The 17,363-nt window shown below is 43.3% G+C and overlaps 1 protein-coding gene across 2 annotated transcripts in view; it reads left to right on the forward strand.

Annotated features, from left to right (window-relative positions):
• Positions 1–17,363, forward strand: part of PARVG (parvin gamma) — a 45,619-nt gene that overhangs the window by 11,029 nt on the left and 17,227 nt on the right. For both annotated transcript variants that reach the window (XM_006263623.4, XM_019493161.2), the window contains exons 4-10: positions 3,610–3,712; positions 8,836–8,976; positions 9,346–9,461; positions 10,321–10,376; positions 11,328–11,350; positions 16,693–16,754; positions 16,852–16,920. In XM_006263623.4, the coding sequence (XP_006263685.1) occupies positions 3,610–3,712; positions 8,836–8,976; positions 9,346–9,461; positions 10,321–10,376; positions 11,328–11,350; positions 16,693–16,754; positions 16,852–16,920 (570 nt within the window). The remainder of the gene's footprint in view (positions 1–3,609; positions 3,713–8,835; positions 8,977–9,345; positions 9,462–10,320; positions 10,377–11,327; positions 11,351–16,692; positions 16,755–16,851; positions 16,921–17,363) is intronic.

A 17,363-nucleotide genomic window follows, 5' to 3' on the forward strand; every position in this document is an offset into this window, starting at 1 on the left:
GCATCCCACAGGATTGTGGGGAGCCCCCCCATGTGCTGCACCGGGGAGCACACTGGGGGGTCCCCCCATTCCCCTCCCCAGCTTAGTGATCGGCCACAAAGGGACCCCAGGTGCTCCCCAGATCCAGGAGGCACCAGTTGCCAAGCCGGGGAGTTGCAGGGGGGTCCCCCAGTGTGCTCCCTGGCGGACCTGGAAGTGGACTGGAAGTGCTTCTGGGCCTGCTGCTGAGTGTGCTGGGGAGACCCCGCATTCCTATGGGATGCTCCATGCGACCCAGCATGGCAGCATTCATGAGCCACCTGCTACCTTGAGGTATGTAGAAAAGACATTTAAAGCTGTGTCTATCACTGAATCTCTCTGAATTGATTCAGAGGGTTCCGATTCAATTCAGAGAGATTAACGAGTCTCCTGATACAATTCAGATTTGGAGATTCGGCCACCAAATCGGGCCGAATCTCTGCCGAGTCAAATTGGGGACCGAAGCTTCACACAGCCCTACTATTTTCTCTTACAGAAGTTTAAACTGCAGATGTGACTGATTTATCTGTTTTCCTTCTGTCTGGGGAAGAGGGATTGTTTTGCATTGCTCATCAGTGCTGCCATCTGGCACATCAAGGAGTAGCAAGGATTGTCCTTGTTCAGAAAGGTCATAGCTCTGACCCTTTAAGGAAGAGATTTAAAAAAAAAAAAAAAAAAAAAAAGAGAGAGAGAGAGATGGGGTTATTGTCCCAGCCTGCCTTAGAGAAGCAAAGAAACACACTTGGGGAAAATATTTAGTTTCCTGATACCACTGGATGTTGTTATCAGGGTGGCTTTTGAAGCATCAAAATGGGTCACTTCAGTTGCCATGAATATTAAACTACAGGTAAAACACAGTTTGAGGATAGCACATCTGTTTATTCCTCTTCCTTTCCCCTGCCTGTTCTTTCTGCCTCAATTTTCAGATATGCTTCTTTTGTTCTGTTGCCCAGCGAGACTCAAGTAGCTGGAGGTAAAGCAGAGTTACCTGAGTTTGTAGGCTGGGGAGAGATGGCTGTTAAAAGAATCTTTTAAGGCAGGTGAATAAGGGAGCTCATAACTTTTGTCTCAGCAATGCAGTTCATCTGTTTATGCCACTGCTCTAGGCTTCTTAGCCTGAACTGCAGAAGTTTGATGCATCATCAAATCTTAGAGTTTAAGTATTAGTTGAAGACGGCAGGTTTCCAGTCTGGGAAAATTCTGGTTCTCTTGATTTTTAATATTGTGTACACTTTCAGAGCTTGTCAGTACTGAACAGCATTTATTTGTTAGTTTCTTTGAAGGTTTTAGGCATCTCGGAGCTTTTTTTTATTATGATTATTCTTTTTGATGCTGTTCTTTGAGTAATAAAACTTTAGAGTAGTGATATATAATAGTTTGTAGAAAGGTCTAATAAAATAAAAATAATAGTTCATTCAAGATTGCTTTCATTTCTGTGCAAAGAACCAGTACAAGGCTAATATACCACCTATGTTCTCAGAGAATAGGTTTTCATTTGGACGGGTATGAGTATGGACCATGGAACCAGGGAATCCTCAGAGCTAAGAGCAAGAGAAATTATAACTTAATTTACAGCTAAAGAATCAAAGCTCATCAATGTAACATCTTATATTTCTGCAGGTTGAGCACCGAGGGGGAGGAGGTCTATTACATACATACCTAAGGTTCCTTGATCCACAGAAATAAGAGAGTTCCTTTTCAGTTCAGAGCCTTGGGTCTTTAGCTCAGCCTGTAATTACTATTGCTTTTAGCAAATGGGTCAGTGTAGGGCCCTAGTTCTGTGCTCCATGTACATTTTTGCCTTTCTACATAGACAGGATAGCATTCCATCATCTGAGCATTAAATATTATGAAACACTGAAATGCATCCTAGCCACCAGAGAGAGAGCACCCACCATTTAAGATGTCATTTTCACCCACAAAAGGAGATGCATTGTATTAATATGTATCTGCTAAATAGATTGGCATCATCAGAAAAGGCACCAAAAGGGGGCATGCTGAGAAGCAGTGAGTATATGTGATACTTACATGATACAACTCTTAATAGGGAAGGTTGGAAACTGCTACTTTCTCCTTTGATGTAAACAAATATTCTAATATTATAAAAGCCTAAGCCTGCCTGCCTGTCTCTGTGATGCTTTATTTGCACTCTGACTGGCTGACAGAAACAGCCAATCAGAGTGCTCCAAGCATAGGGGAGCACAGCTATGCTTCCGAAGTTGCAGCAAGGACTGGACAGAGGGTAGGGGAGCCGAGGCCAGCAGCGCTGGCCTTGTCTCCCCCCAGCCCGCTCCCTGCAAGAGGCAGAACAGTGGCAGCGTTAAGTGGCAGCACTCCATCCCAGCTAACCCCCACCCCCAGTCATACTTGACGGGCAATTGGCTAGTTAATTCAATAACAACTGTGTGTAAGCACAAATGGTGTTTAATGATGAAGGTAGTTTATACAGCAACCAACAAGGGAAATACAATGCTTATAAGCACAGACTTTGATTCTGTAAGGGTATGCCTCAGTTGATGGATCCCCTGGAGGATCAGAGCATAATTTAAGGTAGGGTAGGCAATTTATTTGGGCTGGAGTAAGCTCCAGAGCTTATTTACATGCATTAATATGCACACACAGATGCACCCACTATATAGCAGAGTATATTATCCACAAAACACACTCAATCTACCTTTTTATAATGAAAATAATCATTTTGCTTAAGCTATTTTGTGTAGTTTGGTATTTGCAGCTAGCTGTGGTTAGAGGCTTTTAGCACCACTTTACCCCACCAGTGTCTTGGAACTGATTATTAACACACAAGAGAGCTTTATTGTTACTCCTTACTTTAAGATTTTATAGCTGTAGAGTGTTTCAAACAAAATGTTGTAATGGCAGTCTACCAGTAACTTTGGATTGGTCTTCCCACTGCATCATTCATGCTTGAGACTAATATTTATGCAGACTGTTAAGAGGCTGCACTGGAATTTAATTCCTAGATAACACCGTAGGCAATGTTATCCCTTTGCTGTTGTGTGTTAGATATTGTCAGCAAAGACTAAAAGACAGGCATGGACATGATTCTGGGTACTGAGGCTCAGCTCCTAGATTTAGTGTCCAGGAAAATTAATCCTACTGTGTTGTCTTTTGCAGCGGGCTCTCTGGATAAAAAAAAAATTGCTGAGTGAAATGAATTTGAAATATTTGGTTTCTAACCCCAAGAGACCCCACACATTAAGCACTGGCTGAAAAGGAACAGTGATATGCACAGAAATACACTTCCTTTTTTCAGTCAGCTCATGAATTCCTGATCCATTTCTTCTCTTCTGGAAAAAGAAGGAAGAATCATGAAAGCAGAAATAGGAAATTGTGAGGTTACCTCAAAATGTCACAGAAGGAATGGGTGGGTTATAGATTATGGAGCTGGACAGTGAACAGAGATAGAAAAGGGAAATAGTGTGGGAACTATAAGAGAGAAGACCAGAATATGAACCAGGTAAAATAGGCAGGACAAGAGAAACCAGGAGGAAGATGGACCCTGCTGCTGCTAAAGCATGGCTGTCCATTTTCTTGCATCAGTACCTGCCAACTTTCTTGTTTTCCCTACAGTTACTGATTGACTGGATTAATTCAATCCTGAAACAGGAACACATAATAATAAAAAGCCTGGAGGAAGATCTATTTGATGGCCTGATACTTCATCATCTCTTAGGTAAGCTGCCTCTTTGATCTTAGTTCTCAAGAACATCTTGTAGGCTTTTCCATTCAGGAACTTGCAGATAAAAGAACACAACCTGTTGTAACAATCGTTGTTTGCTGGCACCATCCTTACTGCTAATGCCTCTTTCTCTAATTCAAATAAAGAAAAGCATGGCACTGTGAACATTTTGTTACAATTGCAATTTAGAGCAAATACTTGATGATTGTTTTTATTTTTCATCTTGGAAAGTCATTTTGTTCCATCCTTAATTCAAAAAATAAAATGGTTGTCTTTAAAGTGTGAGGTCACAATACCTCTGAAAGGAGTCAAGGGCATCATAAACCAGAAGCTTGATTCTGATTTGCAATATTGTTGCCCTGTGAGGTCAGGCCAACTTTCAGGATCTCAATATTCTGCTGTTAGACAGGAGGGTGTGACACAATTACACATATACAAACACACACATCAATTGGGGGTGCGCTCATGCACGCACACACATGCACCCCCCCCCCCCCCCAACTCAGGCACATGCATACCTATCACCAATTCAAGCACCTACACACTATACACATCAAAAGTTAGACAAAAATCAATTGTCAATACACATACACGGATTACTAATTCGTATATCATGCACACAATTTGTATGCGTATGTGTGTATGTACACACACACACGTAAGTTCCTTGCTTGGATGGTATGGTATGTACGTGTGTGCTTGGGGTACCTGGGATACTTGAGGGAAGGTTAAGGTGAGAGAGAGAGAGAGTTAAAGTGTAGGGAGTGAAAGTTGCCAGAACTGGTGGACTAGAGAGAAGCTGGCTGAGGAACTGAGGCTTGGGTTTACTTAAGATCAAGTGGCCCCAGGGTTACTCGAGGTCACTAGTGCAAGGGAGAAAAGCCTGGTGGCAAGGAGGAGACAGTCAGGAAAGAAACTGAGGCAGAAACCTGGGATCTCAGGGGAAAAGGCAGTGGAGACAAAGCAATAGCAGTGGCATAGATCTGGGGAAAAGGAAAAGACAGTGAGGATAAGACAGTGGCAAAGAAACAGGGGGTTTGGAGGCAGAGAGGAGCTCAGGACAGGTGTTGGGGGTGGTGGTGAGCCAGGAGCAGGAGAGGGAGAAATAAAACAGAAGTTAGAGGGACGAGGAGCAGAGATTGAAGCAGGGCCAGAACCGTAGTAAAGCAAAACCCAACTCAGGGTCCAAATAACTATTGGCGCGCGCACACACACACACACCTCCCCCTACCCCCCCACCCCTCTCTCAATGGCAGCAGGAGAAAGAGACTCAGTGAAAGGGCTGGAGTCCAGATAGGGAAGAGAAATAGAGTCCAAGTCCTTGGTTGAAGAGCGGGTGGAGGGTGATAGCTACCTATCCAAGCTAGGAAGGGGTCTTTGTCCAGTAGGTGTTGTCCAGAGGGAGGTTGTCAGCAGGGCCTCTGGGTGGATAGGTGATGTGGCATGGTGCTGGTCCAGATGGAGAGGGTGTCCCAAGGAGTCAGTCTTCACTACCCCTTTTTATGGGGCAGACTATCTCTGATCTCCTGTGGGGAGGGCCTGTCCAGGCAAGGTCAGTCTTGTCCCAGAGGGCTCCAGGTGTTCTTGCTGAGCATGTGCAGCCTTGGCACAATGGTGGGTTTCCTCATCTTTTGTTTCTTGAATGCTGAGGGTGGTTCCACTGGCTGGGTCATTGGCCCAGGTATTGGTGTTGATGGTTCGGTCATTCAGAAGGAGCTATTTTAGACCTACTGCCATTGTCTCAAGGAGCCGCATTCATCCCCATTCATCCGGGAACCAAATTACATTGGAGGGGTCGGTATGAGTCATAGGTTACACAACAGGCCACAAGGAAAAGATGAAGACTTGACAAACAAAATGGAAACTTGACATGACTTATGCTAACTTACATATGTAGGCCTAAATCATATAGTACCAGTAAAACAGTAATATAGAACAGTAAAAATCAATATAAACAGAATAATTATACAATATAAAGAAGAAGAAAAAACAAAACAAATACAACTCGCTACCAAAATAAAATGCTGAAGCTTATCCTATGTCTTGGCTCACTTATACTTACCTATAGGGAATAAAGAGGGAGAGAAAAAGTCAGAAATGGTTGGGGAAGGGGAGGGAATGCATTTAAAAAAAAAAAAAAGAGTAACTGAGGGTTTTGCTACAATATTACCAGAAACCTCAGATGGAAATAAGATTGCAACTACACATTTTTATCTGTGGATGATGGTGGTGTTGTTTAAAACAAACAAACAAACAAACAAAACATTTAAAGTCTTGCTCAAGCTGCAACCTCAGCTGGTGTAAATCAGTGTAACCATTCACTTCAATGAACCCACATCTCTTTCTTGCAGGGTCTCTAAAAAGTGCCCACTCTGGGCCTAGGGGCCTACCACTCCCTCCATAATGTTACTACTGTCCTTACCTTGTCTTTCACTCTCTTTTGTCTGCACTGGGGCTTGTGCAGCTGCCGACTGCTAACATCTCCTAAAAAGGTCTGCCTCAAATAGAATGTTTTCTTTTGCGACTTGGGAAGGTGATAATATATCCAGGGACAAAATTTCTCCCCACATATAAGGAGCTACAGGCTTAGCAAAGAAATTGGCAGGAAAAAAATGCTCACTGGAATACTCCAGCTACTCTTGGCAAACCTGAAGGTTTAGCTGCTGTAAGTCACGTGGCAGTCTGTGGCTATACTCTTGAAATCAGACCCCTGGGCAAAGTGTAGTGACCTAAATGAGGCTGTGCATGAGTGAAGGTTGTATCTGTGCAAAAACAATTATAGCGAGCAATTGTGTATCTATGTGTTGTTTAGTTTTGCTGATTGCTTAAATCAAGTGCCTGGACACGTGATCTATTTGCAGTGGTGTATGTGGATGATACATGGGACAAAATCCTTTTTTGCTTTGAGCCCCTAGGCTCGGTACTGACATTTAAAAAGCCCAAGGTGGAAACGATCCAAGTTACTGGTTTTCTGTAAGTGGCATAGTTTCAAGTGGTAGTGAACAGAACACGCATTTGCCCTTTGGTGGTCGGGGGAGGCAAATCTTAGAACAGGTTCCAACATATTTTTAAATAAGACTATGTATGCCAAGCTTATATTCTGTTATGGGTATAGACTGGTTTCCGATCACTTACACTGGTAAAAGTGTAATGTCTGTACCTAGTCCTAAATGCTATGCATAAGGCTGTGTAACTGGAGCTTGCAGCACTTGCATACAGTTTGGGATTCTATTCCCCCAGTGGTTAAATAGCACTGCCCTGCATTCATACATGCTGAAAGTGAGACAGAGAAGGAGGAGTACCCTCTGACCCCAAGAGCCTAGCCAGCTTCCAAAGGTAGTCTGGAAAAGTTTCAGAGTAATACCTAGCTTGTGGCCTGGTTTTTAGATTCATTTACTGGGAAGCAGGAGAGTTTGGTTCAAACCCCTTCTAAATGAGGGGGGCCTAGAACTCGGGTTTCCTGCTTTCTGGGCAAGTGGTTTAACAGCTTGGCTGTTGAACTAAAAGGTGAGAGACTTGCCCCCTGCCCCCTCCTGCTGCTGCTATGATTTACATCCACTAGTCATAGTTTTTCTGTGACTATAATTTCAGGACTTACCAAGCCTTATGCACATATCTAGGTGATTCCATATGAGTGAACAACTGCCTGGCTGGGGTGCAGGCTCACTGCAAGCTTAATGAGGTTGCATGTGCTTTGGTGGACAAAGCAGAATTTCAGTCTGTACTTAAGTGCCCAGAACTGCAGTTGTATGGCTATATGTGTGTCATTTAGGTTCATAAAGATTAATAGAATCCAGCTCACAATATACAGCCCTATATTGCTGTAACAAGTCTCTGACAGAGAATCGGTTAAAGGTTTGCATGGCAAGAGATGTGATTATGGAATTGGGGGCCATATCCCAATTGTGCTATATTGCCAGTGCAGGAGGAGCCTGGGATCATAATCCTGCCCCCTGCACCAGCAAGACTCATGCCCAGTGCTCCCATGGCTGGGAGCGCCAGTCAGCTGATCAACGCTCCCAGCTATGGGAACATATGGAGCCCTTGGCTTCAGTACACTCTCATGACTGGGAGTCCTGAGCAGGTGACTGGCACTCTCAGCCCTGGGAGCATAAAAGAGCCAAGGCTGGAAGAGCTGATCAGATGATTTGGCCACATGTTCAAATTAAGCTGTGATGGGAACCCTCCACAGTTATTGCTTGTACTTTGTGTAATGACTTTGTGGCTTATTCCCTGCTTTATCGCACCTTTAATTGCATGAACTGTGTCCAGGTTGCTACTTAGTAACATGATTAACTGGTTAATCACATCTTAAGTGTAATGTTTGCAAAGGGCCTTAGTGAGGTTTAGTGTAGAATTACTCTGGGGAAAAACAAGGGGTAAAACAACAGTGATGTACATGTTCATTAGGGTGACCATAAGGGAATCCAGGACAACTGAGACATCTGGGACACTGCTACAGGCACTGGTGGAGGCTAGTGGGCAGGGGTATGGGCTTAGTCTGGTGGGGAAGTGAAGCTGCCTGGCTCACTGTGCTGCTCCACCTCCCTGCTGGACTATGCCCGATGCCCCTAAGATTCTGGGATTCCTGTCTTTAATTTTTACCAACCAGCCGGGACTGGCCTCTGAATCCAGGACTATCCTGGGCAAACTGGGACATATGGTCACCCTAAAGTTATCTATGTGCAGCATATCCCAGAATAGCTGTTTGCTTATGCAAACTGAATTTTCCCTGTTCTCCTTTTATCTAGTAGTATATTTGAAGGGAGGTACCCAGGGCAGTAGCCCACATGCTGCCTTTGTGTGGGGCACAAACATAGCTGTAGGCAGCTGCTATGGAGGCCTGGGAGCCACCCTGTTATGCCTTTGTTGCCACTTAACAGTGAAGTCTTCTAATAACTACCTACTGCTTGTAGTTGCCCTAGGTTAGTTGCACACCTGTCCACTGAGGATTCTGATGTAATTCCATTGGTGTAGAAAACACATATGTTACACCAGCATAAGAACATTGCACGTCCAGGCTTTAAGCTCTTTTGGTACATCTGTTGTGATATTTGCATTATTTTCAGGCTGTTGCTAAAACACAATCTTCCTCTTCTTTCCTCTCTCTTGCACAGAAAAGCTAGGATCTCTCAACCTAGACGTAGAGAAGATTGCACTGACAGAAAACAAGCAGAGACAGAAACTTACTGTGATTCTAGAAGCTGTGACCAAGTGTTTGCAAGTAGAGGAAAGCCAGCTGAAATGGAGTATTGATTGTATGTATGGATGTAAAATAGAAGGAAATTCTCTCAGAAGATTATACTATATTCTGTGATCTCACTGGACTAGAAAGGTGCTACTAAAGGAAAGATGATCTTGAGGTTAAGATGCTGGAATTGGAATCAGGAGAATTGGGTTCAGGCCCTAGCTGAGGTGCAGATTTGACACAGGGCAGGTCACTCATCTTTCACTTCACAAGCTATAAAATGGGACTAATACATCTGCTTCATGACAGTATGCGGAGGCTCAGTATCTGGAACACTTGTATGTTCTCAGGCAGTGGGCACAACAAGGATGTAAAATATTACTGTGAGGTTGTAATGAGCTTGCATATTACTTATGAGATCTTCTCTTTATATGAATAGCTATTTTGAAGAAGGATTTGCTGAGCACATTGCATCTTCTGATTGCCATAGCAAAGCACTTCCAGCCTGATCTGGCTATCCCTCCAAATATTAATGTGGAAGTAGTAATAATTGAGGTAACTTTGTCTTTTATGTTTGCTACTGTAGGCCACAGAGACCCCTTGCAAGATTAAGCTTATTTTTAAAATATAACTACATGTAGAGCAGCCATCTCTACCTCCCTCACAAAAGGCACTCTGCTGCGACTGTTATCATCATCATCCCCCATCCCCTCCTTCAGTTACACTACTGGGAAAAGATGCAAAAACTGCAAGTAGCTTAATAGGTTGCAAGCATTCCAAAGCTTCGACAGAGGATGACAAAAGTGCCATTCATTACTGATCATTTTAGAACCCAGAATCTGAATGAAGCAAGACAGCTCTTAGTGATGGCTCTGAGTGATTTCTGAACTTACAGACTGATTCCCTTCACCTGTGTAGGATTTGGAATTTTAGGGGTAACAGTTCAAATGCTCTTGAGTGACTTAGCATCCAAATCTATTTGAAAGTAAGTTGACGTGTCTACACTTGCACTTTTATGTGCAGTAGCCTATTTTACTGTGCATTAAAATGTCACATAAAGAACTGTACAATTACACTAATGCACAGTAAAATAGGCTACTGTGTAGTAAGCATCATTTAAAAAAATGCATTTTTGGTACTGCACATTAGGGCAGCCTAATGTACATTTTCGTACCTCAAATTGGAGGTACTACATTTAATACACATTAGGAAAAGTGCATTAATGCATGTGTAGATGCACCCAGTGTCATATTTGAAAATGGAGCTTAGGCTCCTAAGTCAGGATGACATTTGTGAATATTTTAAACACTTAGTTGATGACATCCAGCCTTTCATGAAAGTCATCAAGGTCAGGTTTCCTTGCTTTATCACGATGGTTAAATATAATTCTTCTGTATTTGCTTTTGTTTAACAGCGTACAGCGAAAGGCCTAAAGACGGAAAATGCTGTGGAATATATCACAGATTGCAAGTAAGCAGGAATGTACAGTTAGGAAGGGTTTACATGATCTCTTCATTTATTGCCAGAAATGTCATGAAGGTTATTTAAAAACATAACATCTTAACCAACATATCAATCAGAAAAAACCTAAATCTTAAACTGAAGTTATCCAAAAGAATAACAGTAGTACTTGTCTGATTGCTGTTCAGTTACAATCTGTAAAATAATTTGTATCAGTATTTGTTAGGTTTAGGAAATCCTATTGTGACAGAATTATTGCATGAAGCAAAACCACTTATTTATTTTGTAGAGTCCTTACTAGGTTTTAATTGATCTTAGTAAGATCTAAAAAATGTCATCATATTTGTAAGCCAAGCTTTTTAGGTTTATGCAGCCAGGATTAAAACTGCAACAGCATAAACCAAACCTGGTTTACTTCTATTATGAATTTATTAGCATTATTATTATATTACCAACATTAGGCGTTTTTTCATGTGGAATTAAAGAAAATAATTTTATAAGCTTGCTTAGTTTGTGAGATCCTTTGATTATTACCTAAGCTTACAATGGGATACAATTTTAATATTAAGAAAATTATGAATAATTTTCTAAGAACTGGAAACAGTTTTTTCTCCTATAGTTCCATCAAACTGTTGTTATCTTTCATGTCAGTACATCTTTAAATTCTAATATCAGGACCAGCTTTTCAGAGAAGTGTATTATGATTTGTGCTTATAAAATAAATGTTTATTGCTCTGTGCGCCAAATAAAACCTTATATTCTTCCAATACACACACCCAGTGTACTTTAAAAATGCCTATTGGAAAGCTATCTGTGGCATACAGCTTGTGAGGTTTTGTACTGTATCGCCTACTTCACAGGATGCCTTGTTCATTCATGCTTTGTTTATGAATAGGATTAGCTTTGTTGCATGTTTTATTCCCTCCCCCCATTCATGCTCTCTTTTTATTTTATCTTTAGGGAGACTTTAGAAGATCAGTCAAGTAAGTTTTTTTTTATGGCAAAATTTAGTGATTCTCTACTACATTCTATAGACACTCAATTCTGATTTCAGTTGTATCATGATACCTCAGGACTAATTCCAGTGGATTTCATGAATGTGATGTTAATATTAGCAGAAGACCAAAGTTGGGCCCTATGTGGTTCAACTTGATTTATGCCACAGAAGAACCTAATCCGTTTTGGCTATTAGAAGTTTCAACATAGGAGACAAAGCATTGGTGAGATAAAGGGAGATGAATACCCCTTCACTCTGAACTATGGGTGCCTGTAGCCATACTGTTGGGCTGCTCCAATGCTCTATAATTACCAGGTAATTGCCATGTGGTAATTACTGCATGGTAATTACCACAGTCCAGCCAGCCTCCGTGTCTCATGTATTAGCATCTCTACACTTGAAAATGGTAGCAGGCATGCTTGAACCAAAGCTCATTAAACAAACTTATTTCAAGTGCCCCCATTGCCATTTTGAATCACGAGGACACTAATACACAAGACACTACAGTGCTCTACTTAGAGCAGCTCTCAGAGCCACTCTAATTAAAGCCCCCCTCCTCCCCAACTCTTACCCCTGGAGCATGTGTAAAAGTGCCATATGTGTCTGCATCAGGGCTGCAGAACTGAGCCTCTGACTTGGTGCCAGATGCATTCAGGTCTCATTTCTATAGTTTGCAAAGCAGTGTTCTGAAATTTTGCTAGTGCCTGACAACATACCTTTTAATAAGCAAGTCAATCCAAAACAGATGGTACCTGCAGAACTCTTCAGTTTAAATTTGACCCATCTGCAGAGAGCAAAAAAAGGCCTAGGCACCCTGTTAGCTCTACTTTGAGGACTTACATTTGAGGTGCTGGCCTGGTCCTCTGTAAATGGGTACATTTCCTTCCCAAAGAAAAGATTAGGTTGTTTCAACACTTTTATGCTTAGCTCTTATTAATGCTTATATATCTGTGATTGGATGTAGCAGTTTCAGTGATGCATCTATATTTATTTATCACTTACTCCATTAAGTGATCTTCAATCTAAACAGAAGCATTAGCCAAAAGTGAGAAAAATTATCTATTTCCATGGGTTAATCTGTCATAGGAATAAACCTTGAAATCACTTTGGAAGATAATGCCTTTTGTTTTTTAATGCATCTTGCTTAAATAAGGAAAGAACTGTACTATACAAAGGTTTGCTCCAGAAGAGTATGCTCTAGCTTACAAGAATGCTGCAGGCATTAGACATAGCCATACAATTGATTTGCTGTAGTTTTTATTTGTTTCATAACAATACTGCACCAACAACAGGGAAAATGAAACCCAGTGGAGCTCGTGCAACACTGGATCCATTTGATCTAGCAGAGCTGGTAATTCTAATTGGTATTCTTTCCTAAACAAAGCTGGACTTGTTTCCCACACCACAGAAGCCAGACATTCCTTGTAGTTAGGCTAGCATAATGCCTTTGACTTTGTTCATCTTGGATCAAATTAATGTTGTTGTAAGGTCATGAAGGGAAGACTTACAAGATTCCCATTAGACCTTGTCAGAAAACAGGGGTAAGAATTCACTAGCATTTAAAAGCATTTCCATTTTCCCCTGTGTAATGGGGACTTCCTGGGGCTGGTCAGAAGTTAGCCCGCCCACCAGTTTCTGGACTAACTGCCCACATCTCTTTTCTGCCACGCCTTGTTGTTTAATAATTGGTGTCTTAATTAGGCAGGAGGCTGCTGTTTGGTGGCTCTGTTTTCCTGGACCTATATATGCAGCTCCAACGAAACCCTATACTGCATCCCACGCCTCACAGATGACACGCACACAAATGATGCTCCCTCACACCACGACTAGTGCTCCTGTGTCTCACACGGACTCTCACTCCCTCCCTGGAGCAGCAAGTCATTGTGCTCACCCTTGCTGTAATTTTGGATCCACATTCGGCCTCCTTTCAGCAGAGGATTTACCGGAGTCAGGATTCACCCCTAGCTTCCTGGCTGAGCCCTCTATTCGGCCTTAGGCCCAGCTATGGTCTTGGGCATCTGAAAACATACCTTAGCCTACTCCCCACACATGGGGTTCCTACTATGCCCACTCTAGGGCCTTTATACCACACCCTACCCTGGGGTCTTCTCATCATCCTCACACTCAACTACTCAAGGGGCTGGCCCTTGCACTGTCCTTCAGGCTCTCAGTTCGGCCCTACTCAACCACCTCTCACTCAGCCCTTCAGGCCTACTCCCATTCAACCCTACTCTGTGTGGGGCCACCTACATCCCTGCCCTCTCAGGGCCTTCACAATTGCCCTCTCTCTCCAGGGATAGTTATGTGGACCTGACCAGGGGCCTCTGGGATCTTCCTCCTGTGCGGGCCGGGGGCGAGCCGGGCCCGTCTTTGCGCACGCAGGCTGTGGCCAGCAGCCCGGGCACGCGGAGCCAGAGAGGACCGTGCAGCGGCAAGGCACGCACGGGCTAGAATTAGTCACAGAGGCGTAATGGTTGATTTAAAGATTATTTACTTACACCCAAGATGGTCGCGGTGTAGGCTGGACAGTTTCCAGGTGCAGCTCCACTTAAATCCTCGTTGGAGGACTACGACAAATTCAGTTCTTTGGCCCCGGAGTTGTTAAGGCTCCGCGGGTTCGGCAATTTCTTTCCCACGGAGTTGTCGAAGCTCCGTGGGTTTGGTTTGGCTCTCTGGCCCCGGAGTTGTTAAGGCTCCGTGGGTTCGAATCTTGAGTATATAGGAAAGGGATACGTCTAGGATTGCGCTCAGTGACAGGGAGAGGCCAGAGGCTGTTTAGACCTCTGTTGCCTGCTTAAGAAATGTGTTGGGTCTGTGAGGATCCGCAGCACTTAGAGATCTTCACGCTCTCTAAGTGATTTCTCTCCAACTTGGACGGAAGCCACCCAAGCTCTTTATACGGCTAACAAGCCAATCGCTAGCCGTTACGTTTACATATATTAGAATCGGCCAATAATGTGGCACGAATCTTCATACAAATGGCAGGAACTCCTTTGCACTGTGCATTTCTGAGATGCAAAAGAAATGCACCATGCAAAGAAAGCTTCAAATTGGCGGGAAATTCCCCGTTGCACCGGAGTTCTCTTCTGCAGCAGAGAACTCCACCGTGCAAGGAAGCTGCAATTTATCAGGAACATAATTTAGCGATGCCGAAGCACACACAAACAAAAACTCACAACTTTGGGTTGTGACACCTCCCCTGCAGGCTCAGGTGGCCGTAGCCATGCCTGGCCCCACTCCTCTCCTGGGGTCTTCCACCCCCTAGGGCTCAGGTGGCCATAGCTGTGTCTGGCCCTTGTACCCACCGAATTCTGGGGTGTGGGGTTAAGGTGCCCTGACCCACCTTTCACTGGGGTGCAAACTGGCCTGGCATTTCTTGGGGGCTCCCACACCACCAGGAGCCCCACCCATGGCAGAATGCAGTTTTAGGTCATGTCCAGGACCAGGAGCCTCCTAGCCATCCCCATAAGCTCTTGCCCTTACCTCCATGTGTTCCTGCTCCAGCTCAGCCAGGCAATATTTCTGCCTGGGCTGGCAGCAGCAAACTGCAGCCTTTATATACCTGGTTCTCACACTGGCTGCTACCATCAGGCACCTGCTAACTGCCTGACTCTGCCCTTAAAGTGGCAAGCACCCAAAGGTGCACTGCCATACCCCCTTATATAATTCTGTTAGAAATTACTGGAGATGTTCCATGGCCTGGGTGATGAAAAACATCAAACTATATGATCAGAACAGGCACTTCTGCAGTGCTCTTAAGAATGTTGCCAGGGAATGTGTCCCTACTTACCCATTTTCAGTCCATGTGCTCTAAAACCCAGAAATGATGCAGTGAAGTCAGCTTCGGGGCTCCCCTCACTATAGCTTTAAAGCACAATGGAGATTGAGACCTTGAAATTGATGGTGGGGGAGGTCTTCTCAAAACCTTATTTCTAGGTTTGGCATGGATGGGCAGGGCTACACTACTTGGTGAAGCTCTCAAGAGTTCTGCAGAAACAATATAGACGTACCTGCTGGTCCTTTTGTACTTTAAAATTGATTAATCTTCATCTACAGGCAGATATTTTTAACGCTCAAGTTGGAGCCATTCTCTCCCCTCAGTTTTTGTAGAAAGTCTCATTGATGGCAATCAAAATTTGAGGTATAGAAGAGCCCAGTGATTTAGAGTTCTCTTCGTTGATTTTTTTTTTTTTTGTCACACTTGTGTCACAACCCAAAGTTGTGATTTTTTGTTTGTGTGTGCTTCGGCACTGCTAAATTATTTTTCCCGCTAAATTGCAGCGTCCTTGCACGGTAGAGTTTTCTGCTGCAGAAGAGAATCCTGGTGCAACGGAATATTCCCGCCAAATTTGTAGCTTTCTTTGCATGGTGCATTTCTTTTGCATCCAAGAAATGCACGGTGCAAGGAGTTCCCGCCATTTGTATGAAGATTCGTGCCACATTATTGGCCGATTCTAATACGTGCACATGTGGCGGCTAGCAATTGGCTTGCTAGCCGTATAATGAGCTTGGGTGGTTTCCGCCCAAGTTGGAGAGAGAGCAATTGGAGTTCGAGAGGGAGAGCATGAAGATCTCTAAGCGCTGAGGATCCTTTCGGACCCAACGCTTTTCTTAAAAGGCAATAGAGGCCTGATAACCGAATCCGCGGAGCTTCAACAACTCTGGGGAAAAGAATGAACAGCCTCTAGCCTCTCCCCGTCGCTGATAAAGTCCTAGACATATCCCTTCCTGTACGAGAAACTACCGAACCCGCGGAGCTTCAATAACTCCAGGGCAAAGAACGAATTGTCGTAGTCCTCTAACGAGGATTTAAGCGGAGCTGAACCTGGAAATTGTCCAGCCTACACCACGACCATCTTTGGTGTAAGTAAACAATCTTTAAATCAACCACTACGCGTCCGTGACTAATTCTAGCTCGCCCCCGGTCTTCTCCGGCCCCGCATGCCCGGGCTGCTGGCCACAGCCCGCGTGCGCAAAGACGGGCCCGGCTCACCCCCGGCCTGCACAACTTGTTCATGGGTATGAAGCTCAGAAGAAACATAAAAAGCACAGAATTACCTTCACCTTTCCTACTGCCTCAGGCTAGTGACAGACAAATCACAACAGCCTATGCATTTTAAAATTAGGGAAGATGACTAAAACAAACTACTTTATTTGACATAAGATTCCAAGTACAGAGAAGCAAAGATCCATCTTCTCTACTGAATGCAGAGGCAAAGTGCTTTTTCCTTTTAGTAGTGTGAAGCAACTGCTTCAACCTCCCTTAACCACTTGACTGGTAGCCATTCCAAATAATCTCTAATAACATTTATGAAATATTTTGCCTAGATACTGATGCTTTTGATGAATTATTCACCCATGCTCCTGACAAATTGGAAGCTGTAAAGGAGGTAACTTGTATTTTAAATACACGCTGACCTTTACACTGTAAGATATAATTTATGACTTCACTGAAATATTTTTTTCTCTCTCTTCCCTTTCCTTTAGGTATTTTTGCAATTTGTCAACAAACATGTTGGAAAATTAGGATTAAATGTGAAGGATTTTGAAAATCAGGTAACACACTTTTTGCTGTATGTTAACTTGTCTGTAAGTTATGTTAATATTTCCCATCACCTCCAAAATTCCTGTATTTTTTTAATCTTGCCAAAAAAATACATAAAATCATTCCTAGCCTGAGGTAAAGCATATCAAACTTCAGTCTTGTAGCATTTTTTTACAGCCCATATGCTAAGCAATTGAAAATGAGTGTATTGTATTGAATACAGTACCCTTGTTTCAGTGATACAGGGTCTGCTTTTCAGAGGTGCTTGAACCCCTGCAGCTTCTATTGCCTGTTATTTCCAAAGTAAGTCATCTTTCTACGTGCTCCTTATGGGAGGAGTGTGCTTTAATTACAGCAGCTCTTGGGAGCCACTCTAATTAAAGTGCCTGCAGCATCTTGTTTATTCAGCATCCCTTGCTTCAAAATGGTGGTGGAGGTGCTTTAACTAAAGCTC

The sequence above is a fragment of the Alligator mississippiensis genome, chromosome 4 (genome assembly GCF_030867095.1).
Source record: "Alligator mississippiensis isolate rAllMis1 chromosome 4, rAllMis1, whole genome shotgun sequence".
In the NCBI taxonomy this organism is placed as follows: Eukaryota; Metazoa; Chordata; order Crocodylia; family Alligatoridae; genus Alligator; species Alligator mississippiensis.